Below are 23,171 nucleotides of genomic sequence, written 5' to 3'. Positions count from 1 at the left end.
TAAACCATGTTAGCTTAAAATTTTGTTAATTCTGAAATACGTTTGGCTCTAAGAATTTTGGATGAAGGACTGTGGACCTGTAGATTTTCTCTCCTGGCTGTCAGTCCTGAGTTAAATCTTCAAACAAAAATATTATCATTACCAGAAAGAGCCTTCTGACAGTTATCCAATCCTCTTCTTCAACAATACCCACCACTCAAGGTTTATGAGATGCCTACTTTTGGCTTTTTGTTCTTACTCTTTGGGAGTTTTGGTTAAAGACTATCACTATGCAAGCAACGTACCTGATCTCAGAGATTCTGATATGGAAAGAAAATTTGGGCAAATCTGATAATTTATGCAACTATAAAAATGAAATTCTTTAAGAAGAATTTATTTTCTTTCTGTCATTGTAGCAAGAGCTACACACAGGTTAAAAAGAAAATTACCACCCCGCTCCCCATGCCTGTACTTTTCAGTATTGGGAAACTTAAGATATCTTAATTATTTTCTAGTGTCTTAATCATTTTGTGAAATCATGAAGTTGGATAATTGTCATTTAATATAAAATGTTCTCTTTTCTGTGGAATTGTAGCTTCTTACTAATTATGAATTAAAGCCTTATATAATATGGCTGGAAGCCAGAATGACAAGTGAAATTTAGAGACCTCAACCTTGGTTATCTTGAGAGAAAAGCACTGTTAGATAGTTTGGAGTCAAAGAATGTTACCTTCTAGGCTCCAGTTGCAAAAGCAGTAAGCTGACTTCCGGAGAACACGATGCAGAAACCAAAACCGAGAGGAGAAATACCTGCTTGTGAACTCTACCAGGCTGAAGTGATGCAGGTTACCCTGTTTATTAGCCTGCAGTTTAGAAAATTCAGGGCACGTATGGATATGCATTTATTCCATTGTATGCTACACATTACTGAAAACACATTCTACAATATAACATAATTCATCCATGCATTGTTTGAAATTTAAGATTACAAAACTAAATGGTAGTGTTTTGTTTTATGACTGCCTGTACTTTCAAAAAGAAAGACGATATGGGTAGATTGACTTTATAACTTTTATATGCACCTATTAGGGAGAACAACACAACAGAAAAGAAACAACCCCCAGCCCCTACACACACACAATTTCCCTATGTGTGTGCCACAGGCTGTTACCTTTAGTTTAGGTAAAACCAGGTGTTGAGGGCTGTGTTAGTGGGGAGAGCATGAGCTGGAGATTAAGGTGTTCTGCTTGTTCTCTGTGCCACAGCTGAAGCTGGGAGACTTGAACTGATTGGAAGCAAGTTGGAATGGAAGTTCTTTGGAAGGAAGGGACCTCAGATTCTTCCAGTTTAATATAGCAGATTATACCCTTTCATCCTCTGGTCACAAAGAAGGTGATACAGGTTGGCAGAGGGCAAAGTCATGAAACAACAGAAACTGGGGGACATACAGTTAAAGAGCTCACGCACTTTGTTGATAAGTATATGTAGCTCCCAGAAGAGTCACTACTTAAGTGGTTTTTCAGGATTGTGGACTCAGACTATTTCCCTAATTCTGGACACAGCTGCATAAAGAGGCATGTATTGGTTAACATATGACCCCCAACTAGTCACAGTTTGTGACGGCCTGCATGAAAATTAGAGATGGGGGAACATCTAGCGTTTTGGGGTGACTAAGGGCAACAACAGAACACAGTATGTATCCTGAAAGAGGCAATTGCCCAACTCCCCTACTAAATGGAACACCACTGGTACAGCAGCTGATATGCTGTGAATGCAAGTCGTGTTGGACTGGCGTTACTGTAACCAGGATGTTCTCCTAATGAAGATGCCTGTGACCCAGACCACCATAAGAGATGTGATTAGAGTACACCTAATGTTCTTCCCATATTGCTTTGTTACTGGGGGGTGGTGGTGGGGAGGCAGGTATGGATAAGAAATAATGCAAGAAACTATGTCTGATTTACTGTTCTAACTTCTTTCAATGGGCTTTACTGATGCTAGGAAAATTAGAATGATTCAGTAGAAAGGGAGGAAAGGAAGGGGAGTCAACAGAGGAAAAAACAAAATAGGATGAAAATATTTCAGTTGCTGTAAACACATGGAATGGAAAAAGCAGAAACTGATGGGGAAGAAACCAGAGTTTTGACAGAGCATTACCAAGACTGGGGAAGCCACTGGCTCCGGCAGTAACAAGACCCAGACAGATCAACTATCTATCCCAGTTTGGAAGTATTTAGAAAATTGGATGACAAGGAAAAGCACAATAAATTTGATATTGAAATACAAGAGGTGTCAGTAAGAAAGACTGAAACTGATGAAGACTGATGGGAAGGCCAGGATCTCCTGGCTCATTAGAGCTGGCATGGAGCCAGTATAGTAACTGAACCTGACGTCCATTGTTTGGGTCAAAGTTAATGATAAAATGTAAGGAAGGAAGTAAGAGAATAAATAAATGGCGTATGCTAAGGTGAAATCCAACCTTACTTTGGTGTCTTAAGAGAGGCTAAGAGCAAGACAATAATATTCTTTCTTAGCTCAAACTCCAGATGCCTGGAAGGTAAAGCAATATGGCTTACCAACGCTGCCTCTGCTTCTGAAAACTTGCAAAACAGCATGGCGACTGGCAAATAGGAATGGTATCCTCCAGCAAACACCTTTGTCTCGCATTACTCCTAACCAGGAAGATTACATTTAATCACTCTTTTTTTCCTCTACAAAGAAATTCATTCTCACAGTGAGATTTAACTTTAATACATATTTTTCTCATCTAAAAGGTAGACATGGGAGTCATGTTTAGAATATACCATACGTTTATAGCAGTGATTTATACTTCTGATTAAATTTGTGTATAGATCCAATAAAGAAGAAAAAAGGAGGGAAGTTTTATTGGAAACACAATCACATTGTAGCACCCCTAAGGTAACTTATGAGAGAAACATGTACATTCTCATTCCAACAATCAACCTTGCTAACAGGTCTATCTATGCACTTTTATTTAGCACTGCTAATTCTCGCCTACCTCTTTCTTATTTATTCATGGAATGGTTAACACAAAGAAGAGTTTTTGCTTTTTAAACTTCCAGATATTTTGCAATTTAGAAAGAGTTAGTCTAAAAAAGAAGTATATAAGAAGTGAAAGAAAAAAAAAAGTATTAGAAGGAAATATACCAAATACTAAACTATTAACAGTGGGTAGAAGGATTATAGGTGGTTTAAAATATCACTTTTAAAGATATATATTCCACCACAATTGTCCCAAGTAAGCACAGGTGCTTAAGCAATTATTGCCAATTCACTGGTGTCAGTTTCTTTAAAAACAAATTAGCAGAGAGCAACAGCCAGCACTACCCACCACCAGTCCCTCCCATCAGGAAACTAGCAGAGGCCTCTTAGATAGCCTCAAACACCAGAGGGCAGACAGCAGAAGCAAGAAGAACTACAATCCTGCAGCCTGTGGAACAAAAACCACATTCACGAAAGATAGACAAGATGAAAAGGCAGAGGGCTATGTACCAGATGAAGGAACAAGATAAAACCCCAGAAAAACAATTCAGAATAATGATAGTGAAGATGATCCAGGACCTAGGAAAAAGAATGGAGGCAAAGATCAAGAAGATGCAAGAAATGTTTAACAAAGACCCAGCAGAATTAAAGAACAAACAAGTAGAGATGAACAATAAAATAACTGAAATGAAAACTACACTAGAAGGAATCAAAAGCAGAATAACTGAGGCAGAGGAATGGATAAGTGACCTGGAAGACAGAGTGGTGGAATTCACTGCTGTGGAAGAGAATAAAGAAAAAAGAATGAAAAGAAATGAAGACAGCCTAAGAGAGCTTTGGGACAACATTAAATGCAACAACATTCGCATTATAGGGGTCCCAGAAGGAGAAGAGAGAGAGAAAGGACCGAAGAAAATATCTGAAGATATTCTAGTCAAAAACTTCCCCAACATGGGAAAGGAAATAACCACCCAAGTCTAGGAAGTGCAGAGAGTCCCATACAGGATAAACCCAAGGAGAAACATGCCGAGACACACAGTAATCAAATAGGCAAAAGTTAAAGACAAAGAAAAATTACTGAAAGCAGCAAGGGAAAAAAGACAAAAAACAGACAAGTGGGGCTTCCCTGGTGGCGCAGTGGTTGAGAGTCCGCCTGCCGATGCAGGGGACACGGGTTCGTGCCCCGGCCCGGGAAGATCCCACATACCGCGGAGCGGCTGGGCCCATGAGCCATGGCCGCTGAGCCTGCAGCACATCCGGAGCCTGTGCTCCACAACGGGAAAGGTCACAACAGTGAGAGGCCCGCGTACTGCAAAAAAAGGAAAAAAAAGAAAAAAAAATACATACAAGGGAACTCCCATAAGGTTAACAGCTGATTTCTCAGCAGAAACTCTACAAGCCAGAAGGCAGTGGCATGATATACTTAAAGTAATGAAAGGGAAGAACCTACAACCAAGATTACTCCACCTGGAAAGAATCTCATTCAGATTTGATGGAGGAATCAAAAGCTTTACAGACAAGCAAAAGCTAAGAGAATTCAGCACCACCAAACCAGCTCTACAACAAATGCTAAAGGAACTTCTCTAAGTGGGAAACACAAGAGAAGAAAAGGACCTACAAAAACAAACCCAAAACAATTAAGAAAATGGTCACAGGAACATACATATCAATAATTAAGATAAATGTGAATGGATTAAATGCTCCAACCAAAAGACACAGGCTGCCTGAATGGATACAAAAACAAGACCCACATATATGCTGTCTACAAGTGACCCATTTCAGACCTAGGGACACATACAGACTGAAAGTGTGGGGATGGAAAAAGATATTCCATGCAAATGGAAACCAAAAGAAAGCTGGAGTGGCAATACTCATATCAGAAAAACTAGATGTTAAAATAAAGAATGTTACAAGAGACAAGGAAGGAAACTACATAATGATCAAGGGATCAATCCAAGGAGAAGATATAACAATTATAAATATAAATACACCCAACATAGGAGCACCTCAGTACATAAGGCAACTGCTAACAGCTAGAAAAGAGGAAATCGACAGAAACACAGTAATAATGGGGGACTTTAACACCTCACTCAATGGGCAGATCATCCAGACAGAAAATTAATAAGGAAGCACAAGCTTTAAATGACACAATAGACCAGGTAGATTTAATTGATATTTATAGGACATTCCATCCAAAAACAGCAGATTACACTTTCTTCTCAAGTGTGCACAAAACGTTCTCCAGGATAGATTACATCTTGGGTCACAGATCAAGCCTCAGTAAATATAAGAAAATTAAAATCATATCAAGCATCTTTTCTGACTATAACGCTATGAGATTAGAAGTTAATTACAGGAAAAAAAACATAAATAAAACAAACACATGGAAGCTAAACAATACATTACTAAATAACCAAGAGATCACTGAAGAAATCAAAGAAGAAAACAAAAAATACCTAGAGACAAATGACAATGAAAACACGAAATCCAAAACCTATGGGATGCAGCAAAACCAGTTCTAAGAGGGAAGTTTATAGCAATACAAGCCTACCTCAAGAAACAAGAAAATCTCAAATAAACAACCTAACCTTACACCTAAAGGAACTAGAGAAAGAAGAACAAACAAAACCGAAATTTAGCAGAAGGAAAGAAATCATAAAGATCAGAGCAGAAGTAAATGAAACAGAAACAAAGAAAAAAATAGCAAAGATCAATAAAATTAAAAGCTGGTTCTTTGAGAAGATAAACAAAATTGATAAACCATTAGCCAGACTCATCAAGAAAAAGAGGAGAGGACTCAAATCAATAAAATTAGAAATGAAAAAGGAGAAGCTAAAACAGACACTGTAGAAATACAAAGCATCCTAAGAGACTACTACAAGCAACTCTATACCAATAAAATGGACAACCTGGAAGATATGGACAAATTCTTACAAAGGTATAACCTTCCAAGGCTGAACCAGGAAGAAATAGAAAATATGAACAGACCAATCACAAGTAATGAATTGAAACTGTGATTAAAAATCTTCCAAACAAACAAAAGTCCAGGACCAGATGGTTTCACAGGTGAATTCTATCAAACATTTAGAGAAGAGCTAACACCTATCCTTCTGAAACTCTTCCAAAAAATTGCAGAGGAAGGAACACTCCCAAACTCATTCTATGCGGCCACCATCACCCTGATACCAAAACCAGACAAAGATACTACAAAAAAAGAAAATTACAGACCAATATCACTGATGAATATAGATGCAAAAATCCTCAACAAAATACTAGCAAACAGAATCCAACAACACATTAAAAGGATCATACACCATGATCAAGTAGGATTTATCCCAGGGATACAAGGATTCCTCAATATATGCAAATCAATCAATGTGATACACCATTGAAGAATAAAAACCATATGATCATCTCAATAGATGCAGAAAAAGCTTTTGACAAAATTCAACACCCATTTATGACGAAAACTCTCCAAAAAGTGGGCAGAGAGGGAACCTACCTCAGCATAATTAGGCCATATATGACAAACCCACAGCAAACATCATTCTCAATGGTAAAAAACTGAAAGCATTTCCTCTAAGATCAGGAACAAGATAAGGATGTCCACTCTCTCCACTATTATTCAACATAGCTTGCAAGTCCTAGCCACAACAATCAGAGAAGCAAGAGAAATAAAATGAATACAAATTGGAAACAAAGAAGTAAAACTGTCACTGTTGGCAGATGACATGATACTATAGAGAACCCTAAAGATGCTACCAGAAAACTACTAAAGCTAATCAATGAATTTGGTAAAGCTGCAGGATACAAAATTAATGCACAGAAATTCTTGCATTCCGATACACTAATGATGTAAAATCTGAAAGAGAAATTAAGGAAGCACTCCCATTTACCACTGCAACAAAAAGAATAAAATACTTAGGAATAAAACTACCTAGGGAGACAAAAGACCTGTATGCAGAAAACTATAAGACACTGATGAAAGAAATTGAAGATGATACCAACAGATGGAGAGATATACCATGTTCTTGGATTGGAAGAATCAATATTGTGAAAATGACTCTACTACCCAAAGCAATCTACAGATTCAATGCAATCCCTATCAAATTAGCAATGGCATTTTTTATGGAACTAGAACAAAAAATCTTAAAATTTGTATGGAGACACAAAAGATCCCAAATAGCCAAAGCAGTCCTGAGGGAGAAAAATGGAGCGGGAGGAATCAGACTCCCTGACTTCAGGCTATACTACAAAGCTACAGGAATCAAGACAATGTGGTACTGGCACAAAAACAGAAACATAGATCAATGGAAGATAGAAAGCCCAGAGATAAACCCACGCACCTATGGTCAACTAATCTATGACAAAGGAGGCAAGGGTATACAATGGAGAAAAGACAGTCTCTTCAATAAGTTGTGCTGGGAAAACTGGATAGCTACATGTAAAAGGATGAAATTAGAACACTCCCTAACACCATACACAAAAATAAACTCAAAATGGATTAGAGACCTAAATGTAAGACCGGACACTATAAAACTCTTAGAGGAAGAACACTCCTTGACATAAATCGCAGCAAGATCTTTTTTGATCCACCTCGTAGAGTAATGGAAATAAAAGCAAAAATTAACAAATGGGACCTAATGAAACTTCAAAATTTTTGCACAGCAAAGGAAACCATAATCAAGACGAAAAGACAATCCTCAGAACGGGAGAAAATATTTGCAAACAAATCAACGCACAAAGGATTAATTTCCTAAATATATAAACAGCACATGCTGCTCAATATTAAAATAACAAACAACCCAATCCAAAACTGGGCAGAAGACCGAAATAGACATTTCTCCAAGGAAGACATACAGATGGCCAAGAAGCACATGAAAAGCTGCTCAACATCACTAATTATTAGAGAAATGCAAATCAAAACTACAATGAGGTATCACCTCACACCAGTTAGAATGGGCATCCTCAGAAAATCTACAAACAACAAGTGCTGGAGAGGGTGTGGGGAAAAGGAAATGCTCTTGCACTGTTGGTGGCAATGTAAATTGATACAGCCACTATGAAGAACAGTATGGAGGTTCCTTAAAAAAACTAAAAATAGAATTACCATATGATCGAGCAATACCCACTACTGGGCATATACCCAGAGAAAACCATTATTCAAAAAGACACATGTACCCCAATGTTCATTGCAGCACTATTTACAATAGCCAGGTCTTGGAAGCAACCTAAATGCCCATCGACAGACGAATGGATAAAGAAGATGTGGTACATATATACAATGGAATATTACTCAGCCATAAAAAGGAACGAAATTGGGTCATTTGTTGAGACGTGGATGGATCTAGAGACTGTCATACAGAGTGAAGTAAGTCAGAAAGAGAAAAACAAATATTGTATATTAATGCATATATGCGGAACCTAGAAAAATGATACAGATGAACCAGTTTGCAGGGCAGAAATTGAGACACAGATGTAGAGAAGAAACGTATGGACACCAAGGGAGGAAAGCAGCAGGGGGTGGTGGTGGTGGTGGGATGAATTGGGCGATTGGGATTGACATGTATATACTGATGTGGATAAAACTGATGACTAATAAGAACCTGCTGTATAAAAAAATAAAATAAAATTCAAAAATTCAAAAAAAATACATTCTGGAGTAAATTTTATCATCTGTGAATTATATCTCAATAAAGCTGCTATTAAAAATCGAAACAAGGGCTTCCCTGGTAGCGCAGTGGTTAAGAATCTGCCTGCCAATACAGGGGACGCGAGTTTGAGCACTGGTCTGGGAAGATCCCTCATGCTGCAGAGCAACTAAGCCTGTGCACCACAACTACTAAGCCCGCATGCCTAGAGCCCGTGCTCTGCAACAAGAGAAGCCACTGCAATGAGAAGCCCGTTGCACTGCTCCCGCTCACCACAACTAGAGAAAGCCTGCATGCAGCAATAAAGACCCAATGCAGCCCAAAGTAAATAAATTAAATAAATAAATTTTTTAAAAAATTAAAAAAAAAAACCCGAAACAAAACAAAAAAAAACAAATTAGCAAACATATCCTTGAATGGCTCTCCCCTCGCCCCTACCCAACAGCCCTCTAAAAGGTTACAAAAATAAATAAATAAAAAGGATTAGAGTTGGCATGATGAGGGAGTGAGAGCTGGGTGCCTGTGTCATAGCCAATTGATCTCATTCAGTAGTTAAACCTGACTGGACTATAGGCTGCAGGTGGTGGCAAGAAGGTAAATTTGAAAGAGTTTATTGTAGGCCACACAGTATTCCATAATTTTTGTAAAGGCTAAATGAATACATCTCTTAGAAGTTAATGTTAAATAATCTATGATAGTAAGCTATAATTCTAATTCTGTGATATCTTTGATCTTCAACCTCTGATATGGAAAACTTCAGGAGGTAAGCTTTTTATTTCATCTAAAAAATTCGTTTTAATCAAATATCCAATTTAAATAATAAGTTCCGATTTGTTTGCACCTGGTTTGCTATTAACTTATTCTAGACATTTCCTTATACTGACAGCTTCCTCTACTACAATGTTTCCTTTTCTCTTTCAAATAAATAGTTGTGTGAAGGAGAATTTTTGATTTCTTTGCCAGCAGTGACTAGCTAAGAAAAGATCTTGGGGACTTCCCTGGTGGCGCAGTGGTTGAGAGTCCATCTGCCGATGCAGGGGATACGGGTTCGTGCCCCGGTCCAGGAAGATCCCACATGCCGCGCAGCGGCTGGGCCTGTAAGCCATGGCCGTTGAGCCTGTGCGTCCAGAGCCTGTGCTCCGCAACAGGAGAGGCCACAACAGTGAGAGGCCCGCGTACCACAAAAAAAAAAATGTATAAAGGATGAATTCTCCATGTATGCTAAGAAACACAACTGCCCGCAAGGCATTTACAAGACATGCAATTGTATACAAGGTTGGTCTGCTTTCTAAATAACTTGCCATCCTGGTATTAGGCTGGAGCCTTCTCGGCTCTAATGATTGGCTCTGGTTTTCAAGTAGCCCATGTCCTGTGACAGGGAAATCCTGAAGCAGCGACCCTATTCTAATACAAGTCACAATCCACCTCAGAATTTTCCAGCTTTCCCAAAGGAAGAAATAGCCTCTCATGTATAATAGTAATTACTCTCTCCTTGCTGGCCAAGAGGCTTACATTCCAGACAAGTTGATCATTTTACAGCATTTAAGGACAAGTACAAAGCAACGAGATGATGCGCTTTCAATCTCAGTAATAGTCTTACTTTAGTATGCACCCACGACAGAAAGAAAATCAATGAAATGCTTGGTAAGTAAACAGGTAATGCAATGGCCAATTACTCTTGAGCTTCAAGACCAACTTGGACTCTTTCTTTCATGGATAATGTTAGGATTTGTACAGCAAGTGGCTCATTCATATTCCCTACAAAGATATAGAAGACATATCCCAGAAGTCTTAAGGCTAATGAAAATAATTATCCTTAATTACACATAAACACATAAATTAATTACACATAAATTATTAGCCTTAATTACACATAAATAAACACATAAATAAAATATTTAACACATAAACACATAAATTAATTACACATAAATAATTAGCCTTAATTACACATAAGTAAACACATAAATAAAATATTTATGTGTTTCCCTTTATTATTTGCAAATAACTTTCATATGTACCTGTCTCTTAAGTTTTGTGGTTAAACTCACAAAAGTTTACAGGTAATACAAAATGTCAAAATGAATTTCTCCACAAGAAATAAAGAGAAGGTAGATTGAAAGAAAATAAAGGACTGTCATATCTTTTTGGGGGGGAGCTTATTAATATCAAAAGCAAATAATTTATGGGGAAAATATGAAAAGTGTTAAATATGTTAAAAGTGGTACATATACACATATCAATACATATATTTGAATATATAAACAGTGTACAAAAGTGTCCAACTGAGCTGAAAATGCATTAGTCAATGACCATTAACTACTACATTATTCTGTTCTCTTCACTGTAAGTATTCTCACTGATAATGTCTTTGATTTACTCAGTGGCATACTTGGCACTATCATGCACAATCCTGACCATTCTTTTCCTAAGGCAAAGCATGTAGCCTACACTAATATACAGTAACCTTTTTCAATATGACTAATGACCTCAATTTGGACTTCAAGGGGGACTAACTTCTTTCTGTTTTTCTCCTAGTGTCCTTCCTAAAGTAAAATCTAATGTTTTCCAGACACAGTTTCGTTTAAACCTAAAAATGAAAAAACCTTCAGTAAACGCATGTTCACAGAGCATAATCTCAGGAAACGTAAATTATACCTGGCCCCCTGTCAACTGGGAAGGCCAAAGATATCCGAGGAATGGCTCTTCCCTGTGCTATGAATGACGTGGTGCCAAGTTTGCTTATCTACTTAGCATTTCTAAACTACCGGCCAGCGGAAAACCCAAAGATTTCGAAGAGAAGTTTAAACCATGTTATTCTGAAATCAATTACTTAATTTTTTAAAATTAATTAATTATTATTATTATTTTGGCTGTGTTGGGCCTTTGTTGCTGCGCGTGGGCTTCCTCTAGTTGCAGCGAGCAGGGGCTACTCTTCGTTGTGGTGTGTGGGCTTCTTATTGCAGTGGCTTCTCTTGTTGCGGAGCACGGGCTCTAACCCGTGTCCCCTGCATTGACAGGTGACTCTTAACCACTGTGCCACTAGGGAAGTCCATATTTAATTATTTTTGAAAATACTCATCTCTTTATTATTTTCTCCTCAAAATGTGTAAATTACTCTGAAATCGAGAGATAGATGTACATGTTTTCATTTTGATTTCATCTCTAAACAAAGGGTATGGTTCAGACATAGGATGGACAGCTGGAAAACTGAGGTTCCATGTGGTCAAGGGACTTTGCCAAGGCTTTGCTACTGCTAAGCTGTGAGGCAGGATGAATACAGGTCTTTGGACTTTAATTCTCAAGGCCTTTCCTGTAAGCCATGTTGCCTGTCTACATGCAAGGATTTTTAATTTGAGAAAACCAAAACAAAGAACTGGCCATAGGCCTAAGTAGAAAAAGCTCTATGATATGGCTGAACACAAGATAATGGAGTGGTATATATTCTATACTAAGTGAAAACAATTGTGAGACGTTATCTAAGCAATCAAATCCCAATGCAGGGACTTCCCTGGTGGCGCAGTGGTTGAGAATCCGCCTGGTTCAATTAATCTGGTTCAATGAATCCAGGTGAGGCCTAGAAACAGGTACTTTGTCAAAGGTTCCTAAGCGATTTCAATGTGCAGATAGATTTTAGAACCACTGCTCTGAAGGGAATTAAGCCCTTTCAGAATTTTTACAAAGAGCTAATTATGAGAAGAAATCCATTATCAGTAACTTTGAATGCAGGGTTATTCAGTTTGCTTCTAAGCCACGTTTCTGCACAACACTGTCACTCAGTACATTTGGCAAGGGGGAGCCTGTGTCATTCACATGTACTGTGCTCCAGGTGCCCCCCAAAATCTTGCTGCCCAGAGCATAGAGAAAGAAGCTAACACAGAGGGCACACTGTGGCCCAGAACCAAGTTAAGGCTTTGGATACCTAGTCACGTTTAATCCTCTGAGCAAATTTGCAAGGCAGTTATTAATACTCTTATTTTCACATAAGGAATCAGGTTCAGGCATGTTTGCAAGCATGTTTCCATGGTGAATATTAAAAAATACAACCCTATCGCCCACCTCTGAGATGAGTCTAACCCTATTCCTAACCTTTTGTCAGGGAACGCACATAGAGTTTAGAATTACAATAGCAAGGTCCAAATCTGAGCTCTGTTTCTTATTGCTTGTACGGTCCTAGGAAGTTCTACAATGACAACTACTATTAGCCAGGTACCAAGACTCTGCTAAGTACTTTATATAAACTATGTTGCTTAACCATCATGACCAGACTATGAGGGAGATATTATTACCCCCATTTTATAGATTAAACTAAGTGATTTGTTCAAAATCACATAGGCTAGCATTCAAACCTAGGCCTATAAACCTAGGTGTTATAATTATTACCCCTGGGCTCTTAAATGTTCTATTGCCTCTCTGAGCTTTGTTTTCTCATGATTGTGAGGATCACATTAGGTAACATACATAAAAGAATTTTTTTTTTTTTTTTTTTGCGGTACGTGGGCCTCTCACTGTTGTGGCCTCTCCCGTTGCGGAGCACAGGCTCCGGATGCGCAGGCTCAGTGGCCATGGCTCACGGGCCCAGCCGCTCCGCGGCATGTGGGATCTTCCCGGACCGGGGCACGAACCCATGTCCCCTGCATCGGCGGGTGGACTCCCAACCACTGCACCACCAGGGAAGCCCCCATAAAAGAATTTTTATAAAAGCATTTAAGTGCCTAGGACAGCAAGTGGCACTCAACAAATGTTTCTTAACATTGAAGTGAAGGGAATTTGATAATCTTGGACCAAAGGCACAAGTCTAAAACAGCGCTGACGAGGCCAAAAACTGAAATGATAGCAGGAACTGGCAATACTGAACAGATGTCACTAATTGCAGCATTTTCCAGAATTCAGTGCCCTGGAGAAGACCCACCAGGAAGCATAATCCTCACCTACTGCTGGCTCAACAAAGAACATAATTATGTCTTATGTTCCAAGGGTAACCTTAGATTTTTTGCAACTACTTGGAACTACAGAGCATAAAATTTTGAAATGGGTTTACCTCCTATAAATGTGTGCCCTTTGTTTCTTTTTAAATATTGTTTTTAAAACTACATAATACATTGTTGTTATAGAATATCTGGAAGATATAGAAAAGTGTGAGCAATAAAATAGCTCTTATAATCCCTTCCCCTAGAATTTAGAGAGATTTCCTGAAGCCAAGGACTAGAACTCTAAGTGGCTAGTAAGCATAAACTGTTGTAATGTACACTTTCCCTACTGTAAGTTCATCCTATGTCAAGAGTGTCTTGACAAGATTCCTCAAACTGAATTCATTTCTTGGAATTATACTGTGTCTTTATTATTTCTACTTAGCCTATTTGTTTCTGTTTTCTTAATTTACACACTCTATAAGCAGTGTTTGCAAGAGGAATGGATGATTATATTAACGGCTTTTAACAGTGGGAATTATTACAGTAACACCCCCAAATCATGGCTTAATTAAAAGGAACATCTTTTCATCAAACACCTAAAAATTTCCATGCATTCAGCTGTTCTTGGTAGTAATGTACCTGCCAGCAGGGAATTTCAATTTATCAACCTAGCTTCAATAAAAATCCTTTTGAATGGCTGGACTTTTCATCCTCCTGATATGGAAGACAGGTGTATTTATAACTTCATATTTTCTTTTACATATTCAACCAATTATTTTCTGAAGTTTTTGGATTATCCCTTTTTATTGTCATCATTTATGTGCAATATATCATTCAATTTTGTTTTTATTTTGTTATTTGCAATATACACAAAATGGAAAAGTTATAGTAAATAGCATTTTGATTGTGTGTAGTGTGTAAACTATTATTTGGAGGGCATATAAAGCTAAAATGATAGTTCTTGGCCTAGAAGCCCACACTTTTGGAAATCATTTTGAAAAAAATCTAAGAAGAAAATCTATCTAATACTTTGAAAATGAATTTTAATAGTCATCAAAAAGAGCTTTACAATGCTACGTAATTTGTATGAACATATATTGTGAAAGGACATAGCCGAACTTGCCCAACACAAGATCTGAGACATAATAGGCATTCAGTGAATAGTAGCCAGTATTGCCACATATGGTCACCACTCATGTGCTCTATTGTATAGCAGCAATGAGTTCTGCTATTCAAACCTACCACATAAACCCAAGTAGTGCCTGTAAGGCTCTAGTTTGAGGTTTGGGATTTTAATTTAGTTCCTCTTTCTCTACCTTGGAAGGATAACACATTATGTGCTAGGCACATGAGGGGATCTGGTTAAGTTCTAAAAATATTTGTGTGAATGTACAGGTGAGAAAAAAGTCTGATTTTTTAAAAAAAGGATTTTGTTACAGTTAGGATTCTGGGCACAAGTGCAAGAAAGCGTTGCAATTTGGCTGTTGTGTGTAATAGAAACACAGCACTTCCCCTTCTGTGTAAGACTAAGTTTCTTCCTATCAAGTTATAAAAACAAATTCTAGGGCTTCCCTGGTGGCGCAGTGGTTAAGAGTCCACCTGCCGATGCAGGGGATGCGGGTTCGTGCCCCGGTCCGGGAAGATCCCACATGCCGCGGAGGGGCTGGGCCCGTGAGCCATGGCCGCTGAGCCTGCGCGTCCGGAGCCTGTGCTCCGCAACGGGAGAGGCCACAACAGTGAGGGGCCCGCCTACCGCAAAAACAAACAAACAAACAAAAACCAAATTCTAACTCCTAAAGTAACTTTGTCGGATTCCTACTCTAAATCAGAATTTTATAGGCTTAGTGCCTACACCTAAGAACAAAATTCAAGTTTCACACAGTGTGAGAAAATGAAAAAACAATGAAGTTTGGGATCAGAAGAAAGAAAGAAGTAAAAGACATCCAAATAGTTAAGAAGTAAAATTATCTCTTTGAATGACATGGTTTTATATGTAGGAAACCCTAAAGACTCCACACACACAAAAAACCTGTTAGAACTAATAAATGAATTTGGTGAAGCTGCAGGATACAAAATCAAGATACAAAAATTAGTTGTGTCTCTTTACACCAACAATGATCTATCAGAAAAGGAAATCAAGAAAAAAATCTCATTTATGATAGCATAAGAAAGAATAAAATACTTGGGAATAAATTTAATCAAGGAGGTGAAAGATTTGTACACTGAAAACTATAAAACATTGAAGAAAAGAATTGAAAAAGACACAAGTAAATGGAAAGATATCCTGTGTTCATGGATTAAAATAATTAAAATTGTTAAAATAGTGATACTACCCAAAGTGATATACAGATTCAATGTAATCTCTAACAAAATTCCAATGAAATTTTTTGTAGAAATAGGAAAAACAACCTTAAAATTCATATGGAACCACAAAAGACTATGAATAGCCAAAGCAATCTTGAGAAAGAAGAGCAAAGTTGGAGGAATCCCACTTCTTGATTTCAAATTATATTACAAACAGTATGGTACTGGCATAAAAAAAGACACATAGACTCACTGGAGAGAGTCAAGTGCCCAGAAATAAACCCAAGCATAAATGGTCAATTGATTTTCAACAAGGGTGTCAAGATATGCAACGGGGAAAGGATAACCTCTTCAATAAATAGGACAGCATGTGGGAAAACTGAATATCCACATGCAAAAGAATGAAACTGGACCCTCATCTTACACTATACACAAAAATCAACTCAAGGTGGATTAAAGACTGAAATGTAAGATCAGCGACTATAAAACTCCTAGAAGAAGACACAGGGAGAAAGCTCCTGACATTAGCCTTCAAAATGATTTTTTGCGTGTGACACCAAAGGCTCAAGCAACAAAAGCAAAAATAAACCAGTGGGACTACATCAAATAAAAAAGCTTCTGCACCGCAAAGGAAACATTCAACAAAGTGAAAAGGCAACCTACAGATGGGGATTCAAATATCTGCAAGCTATGCATCTGATTAAGGGGTTAATATCCAAAATATATAAGGAACTCTTACAACTCAACAGCAAAAAGCAAAGAGTCTGATGAAAAAATGGGCAAAGGACCTGAATAGACATTTTCCCAAAGAAGACATAGAAAAACACTGTCTTCAAGACAGAAGTTTAAGTTTTAGATTGCAGGGTACTTGGATCCTTCCAGCCTGGGTTGGCAGAGTGTGGTCTCAGGTTCCCAATATTCTGAGCCTGGGTCCCTCAATCTCAAACTCAGTGGGCAAGGAGTCTCCACAAGCCACCTTCAAGTCAGCCGTGTGTGAACAGTTGCCTGTGAGCATGACTGTGCACTGGGAATTGCTCTATAGAAAGCTCGGCAAGGTGGAAACTTACAGCAAAAATTTCAGAACACATAAAGCGTATGGTCTGACAGCAAAGGAACAAGGTCTTAAAAAAAAAAGAACAAATTAAGCTATTAATTTTTAAAAGTTCCCCAAATAAGCTATTAAGTCCTTCAAAGCACATACACAAATATTTTCCAACCTCCCTCAACAAAAAAAACAAGCTCTACAAAATCATCCCTCTTGACATAGCTCAAAAAACAAACCAAACAAGTAAAACAAAAAACATCAACTTGGTGTTGTGATAAAAACGAATCTTTCTGAAAAAACCTAGAGTAGTGAGGTGAACAGTGCTTCCTAGAAATAGGCTAACTACAGTTCCAGTTCCAAAAATTCACTAATTGGGCATGATTTGGTGAGATCAGTCTTTCTCTCTTCACATCTCACAGGGAAAAATAAAAAAAGAGGTCAAGAGTACCAGTCTTAACTCTTACGAGTCAGGAAAGAACAGAGAGAAGGAGCCTTAGTAACCTTTTACTTCAGAGGCTGAGCGTGTAAGCCTGCTGCTGCAGGCCTGGTATTTACCTCTGTCTATCAGTTTGGAAGGAATCATTATTGCGCTGTCATATGACTGAGAGATAGAAACTCCACCGGTATTTTAAAAAGTGACAAGATATCTGTTTCACTGAACAATTCCAGAAGATAGTCTTCATTTTAATATAAAATGTTCCAGATTTACATACCTGAATAGAAAAAAGACACCAACATAGAAAAAATATACTGCATGCAACAGACTTTTCTCCTTGGTCAAATTTGAAATAAAAGATTTGAAGATCCAAAGCTACCTTAATGCAAATATCTGCCTGTTGCAAGTATACTGTTTGATGAAATTGGCATACATCAAGTACAATTAGAAAGCTTATTTATAATGAAGAAATACACAATTCTGCATCTTAATGGGGATGACAGTTACAGCTGATGGTTGTTAATTAACGTTAACTTCTTTTGCTCTGGGTCTCAGAGATTTCTTATAAGGTCTGTATGCTGGCAATGGACACAGCTAATTCTGCAAGGTACAAAAGGGGTAATTATCAGCAACATTTGTGCTCCTAACAAATTCATTGGTAACTTGCCCAGCTCTGGCTCCACATTGGAGACCTGAGGATCAAGTAGAATTGGTAAACTCTGACTCAGTGTCATGGCAGGAAAGGTATTTGTTCAACTTTCTGAGCAAAGGCTCACCTACCCACCAGGTGTTCGGAATGACAGAGAAAAGCCCCTCCAGTTCTCTCTCCTGGTGGAATGGTCTGTGGGTGTTGCCTGTTCCAGGCAAGCAGAAATGCAAGGCATTGTTTAGTTCAGTGGTGCCACCCTCCTGTACCGAGATGCCCACTGTGCTGACTTTCTTGGACAGCTCAGGGGTGTGTGATCAGTATTGGAGGCCGGAAGTAAGATGGAAAGAGAGAAGCACTGCAGGTCTCAGCACAGAAAACTATTATAAAGCCCTCTTTGCTTGTGCTGTAAATTACATATTTATTTTGCTAGCATGAGATAGATGAATATTTCCACATACAAAGGTGCCCTGCTAAAATCAGGATAAGTGATATTAATGTCCTCTGGTCAGTATTATTGAACCTCGAAAGCAATAAACTTTATGCGTCAATAAATATTACATTTGCAACATAATTAACATTCCTTTACTGTCTCTAGCACTTATTACACATTGTAACCACAAGTCTACAATACATTATTCACATTTGGGGTGTCACCAAGTGATGGATTGCTGTAGGAGAGGCTGTCCTTTAAATAAATCAACAAATAAAAATGCAAATGTTAACATTTTCAGCCACAACTTCTCCCATCTTGAATGCAGAATGAAAATTTCACATTACATTGACACGCAGCAGAGAGAACAATTAACAACGTACACTGTGAATGAGAAAGATGACTTTGCCAAGCTAGGTTTTATCACCTGCACATGGACCCACATGGGACTCTTATAGATGCCAGCACTTTTCAGAGAACAAAGGAAACCTGTCGCCCACTGGCATCTGTCCCATCCCCATCCTTTTCTGCAGGTCTTGAAAATTCTTGGAATTTAGGGTGGACAGGGAAAGGACTTTTATTCTTGTTCTCCTCAGTACTTTCAAAGGTTTCTTGGAATGAAGAACAACAGGCTTTCCTCTTGCGTTAAGAGTTTATATGTAAAAGCAGTCTATAAAAAATGCCTTTTCTACACTTTGAAATAAAAATAAATCAAATAATCTTGATTCTGAAGTCTGGAAAGCAACCACTGTGCCTTCCTGGTAACTGATTTTCATAGTACTGAATCTTATTCTTTCAACTCTGCACTTTGTATAATAGACCTATGATAGGCCATCAAGCACTTCTAAGGATAAAATCTGGTGTGCTGCACATTGTTTTGTTTAGCCAAATGCTCATTATTTAAGAAGCTTCTGAGAATCTGTATTTAGCTGAACTGCAGCATTAAGAACTAATAGATAAAGAATCCTTTTTTTAAGGTTTGTAGATATGAGTCTTCACAGCAATTTTAACCTGGGCTTGTAAAACTCTACAAAGTTGATATGGCCATTTCAGAAAATGTGTACTGAGGATGTACTATAAAACCCTTACTGGGGAAACATTTTATTCTTCTTTTTCATGCTTTTCTCTAAACTGAAGTGCAATCATCAAAAACACATTAGAGTAGTGTTAAAGATCTCATTGAAGATCTTAGTGTCAAAGATAGGAAAATTCATTAAGTTTGAAAATCCAGATTGTCTTTCCTCTTTACCTATAACTCCTCCAAAGAAATCCCTCAAGATGAGCTAGGATGGATCCTCTCTGAGCACAAGCGTTCATCCACAATGTTAAGTGGTCCAAGGTGGAAGCCCCATCAACCTTTCAGAGCCACAACTCACTGTAGGTCTTTGGCAAAATGCCATGCATGGTAGCATTAAAAATAAAAGAAAGGAGTAATGGACAAAGAATGTGGTAAACTAGTTAAATTTTCTTTTGACTGTGGGTGGCTTCCAAAATAGGGATGTTGTCATTGTCAACTATTATAATATTTAAGATCATGGGCTTTGGAGTCTGAAATGCTGGCTCTACCTCTTACTAGCTATGTGACCTTATTAGGCAAGTCACTCAATCTCTCTGAACCTTAGTTTCCCGATTTTTAAAATGAGTATGATAGTAGTACCACCTCATAGGCTGTGATGAAGATTAAATCAGATAATGCGTACAAAGGGCTGGGCACATAGTAGATGCTTAATAGATGATAGCCATTATTATTATCCTCTGTGTTAAGAGTCATTTCCCAAAAGTTCTTAATTAAGTCTTAAAATCTGTATTTATCTGATAAGATGCTAGGAATTTAAGTGCTCAATCATATCCCCAAGGAAACATAAACCAAGCCCCTTTGGTGTTGATGTGTATATATTCAGCCTTAAATGTATAATATGGGAGTTGGCTTATTAGATATGAGAGATTTTAATAACATAGTTCTTTTCCTGACTCCAGAAAAGGCTGATCAAAGTATTAACTCCTCAAATGTCTCTGGTATAAGTAAATGTTGACAGTCACTTAACTGTAGTACAAAACCCACTACAGTTTTTAATATCAATGAATTCAGTTAGTTAAGCTTACAGTCCAAGTGTATAACCATTCCATGATAAGTTGGGAAGGACCTGCTGCTAAACAGATTTTTTGATGAAAGGCAGGATTAGCTTTGTGTTTCTGTGGAAATCCTTGTCAATTGCCATTATCAATTAAGGAAAAGCATGCATAAAGGAAAGGGCTCCATGAGTTCAACCTGGTCATATCTAGATGCTTCCAAATAAGGGCCTCTCTCTTGAGTAGGAGGCATTAACAATTGTCAAGGTTTTTCAATACTTATTAAATAACTCAAAAAAAGTTCTTATCTGCAGAATATTAAAACAAAGAATCCCTGAAACTTACCGGGGAGTGTCATGTTGCAATGATGCTGTGGTTGTGATTACAAGCTCCTTTTGGCTTCCTGTTGTCATAGGAGATGTGGACGCATCTTTTCTAACTTCTGCCATTGTCCCTGCATGAACAATAAAGGAAATAATTTGGGCACTTAATAAAAGGAAAAGTCTATTCTGAGTAATATATTCGTATAGGAATCCCCAAGCTTTAGAAGCACGCCATTTTCCCCCATGAAATGAAACAATGGCAGATGGAAAACTCGGTGAGTTGTTTTGGTTTTGTAAACATCAGTGATCCATAATATCTTGTTTTTAAAAAAGTGCATTTGTGCAATAACAGACTAACTAGAGATTTTGTTTTTAAACCTGATGGCCTATCAAAGTCCTGCTGATTTGGGTTTATTGTAAAATGCCCAAGGAGGTAGACTGGTTTATTTTGTTCCTTTTAACTATCAATATCATAAGAAAAGTTCTTTCCTCTCTTTGACAAAATTGATAATTCCAGCACTTTGTACTTCTACACCCTCCAAATTAAATTGATCCTAACCCCAGAACTTTCAAGGTAGACATAAATCTTGAATATTTCTTTTAAAGAACTCAACATGTAAGACGCTAAACAAGTAAGATGCAAAAACAAGTAAGATGTTAAAACAAGTAAGATGCTCAACTAACCATTCTAGGGCTGATTTGGCCTTTGTTCCTTTCTAGCAAGAAATGTTTAGTTGATAATTACTTTCTTCTTCTGGAGTGCTCAAGACTAAGATGGCATGGACAGAAAGACCTTTTGTTTGTTTTATAATTATTATTATTTCTAATAATAAGAAATTTATCCTCCTTTTTAAAAAAAATTAACAAAATTGCCAACTTTTTATTTATTAAAAATACAATAAGGCTTTTTCACATATCAAATTCTCATGTTATAGCTGGAAGAGACCTTGGACATCATCTCATCCTGCTTCTTATTTGATAGATGCTTTTTGTAGGATGAGCTTCAGTAATGTTTTATTTTTTAAAAAAATTTTATTGGAGTATAGTTAATTTACAATGTTGTGTTAGTTTCTGCTGTACAGCAAAGTGAATCGGTTATACATATACATATATCGACTCTTTTTTAGATTCTTTTCCCATATAGGTCATTACAGAGTATTGAGAAGAGTTCCCTGTGTTATACAGTAGGTCCTTATTAGTTATCTATTTTATATATAGTAGTGTATATGTCAATCCCAATCTCCCAATTTATCTCTCTTCCCTGCCTCCCCACTTTCCCCCTTGTAACCATAAGTTTGTTTTCTACATCTGTGACTCTGTTTCTGTTTTGTAAGTTCATTTGTACCATTTTTTTAGATTCCACATATAAGTGATATCATATGATATTTGTCTTTATCTTTCCGACTTGCTTCACTCAGTATGACAATCTCTGGGTCCATCCATGTTGCTGCAAATGGCATTGTTTTGTTCTTTTTCATGGCTGAGTAATATTCCATTGTATATATGTACCACTTCTTCTTTATCCATTCCTCTGTCAATGGACATTTAGGTTGCTTCCATGTCCTGGCTCTTGTAAACAGTGCTGCAATGAACACTGGGGTGCATGTATCCTTTTGAATTATGGTTTTCTCAAGGTATAAGCCCAGTAGTGGCATTGCTGGGTCGTATGGTAGTTCTATTTTTAGGTTTTTAAGGAACCTCCATAGTGTTCTCCACAGTGGCTGTATCAAGTTACATTCCCACCAATAGCGCAAGAGGGTTCCCTTTTCTCCACATCCTCTCCAGCATTGGTTATTTGCAGACTTTTTGATGATGGCCATTCTGATTGGTGTGAGGTGAGGTATCATTGTAGTTTTGATTTGCATTTCTCTAATAATTAGCAGTGGTGAGCAGATTTTCATGCGCTTTTTGGCCATCTATATGTCTTCTTTGGAGAAATGTCTATTTAGGTCTTCTGCCCATTTTATGATTGGCTTATTTGTATTTTGATAACGAGGTGCATGAGCAGCTTGTGTATTCTGGAGATTAATCCCTGGTCAGTTGCTTCATTTGCAAATGTTTTCTAACATGTTTTGGGTTGTCCTTTCTTTCTGTTGATGGTTTCTTTTGCTGTGCAAAAGTTTTAAGTTTAATCAGGTCCCATTCATTTATTTTTGTTTTTATTTTCATTACTCTAGGAGGTGGATCAAAAAAGATATTGCTGCGATTTATGTCAGAGAGTGTTCTGCCTATGTTTTCCTCTAAGAGTTTTATAGTATCTGGCCTTACATTTAGGTCTTTAATCCATTTTGAGTTTATTTTTGTGTATGGTGTTAGGGAGTGTTCTAATTTCATTCTTTTACATGTAGCTGTCCAGTTTTCCCAGCAC

General features: G+C 37.6%; 1 protein-coding gene across 16 annotated transcripts in view; it reads right to left on the bottom strand.

Moving 5' to 3' along the window:
* Positions 1 to 23,171, bottom strand: part of KIAA1328 (KIAA1328 ortholog) — a 381,988-nt gene that overhangs the window by 34,019 nt on the left and 324,798 nt on the right. For 13 of the 16 annotated variants that reach the window (XM_027127776.1, XM_027127772.1, XM_027127778.1 and 10 more), the window contains 2 exons: positions 20,826 to 20,934; positions 2,556 to 2,651 (listed from right to left, as the gene is read on the bottom strand). In XM_027127776.1, the coding sequence (XP_026983577.1) occupies positions 2,556 to 2,651; positions 20,826 to 20,934 (205 nt within the window). Of the gene's footprint in view, positions 1 to 2,555; positions 2,652 to 17,817; positions 17,932 to 20,825; positions 20,935 to 23,171 lie in introns of those variants that run through there. The other 3 variants (XM_027127780.1, XM_027127775.1, XM_027127781.1) reach the window with 2 other exon arrangements.

This window comes from Aethalodelphis obliquidens, unplaced genomic scaffold (genome assembly GCF_003676395.1).
Source record: "Aethalodelphis obliquidens isolate GAN/ISIS:26980383/991018 unplaced genomic scaffold, ASM367639v1 scaffold32, whole genome shotgun sequence".
In the NCBI taxonomy this organism is placed as follows: domain Eukaryota; kingdom Metazoa; phylum Chordata; class Mammalia; order Artiodactyla; family Delphinidae; genus Aethalodelphis; species Aethalodelphis obliquidens.
Note: the sequence above shows the minus strand (reverse complement) of the source record. Positions and strands in the feature narration are given on the sequence as shown.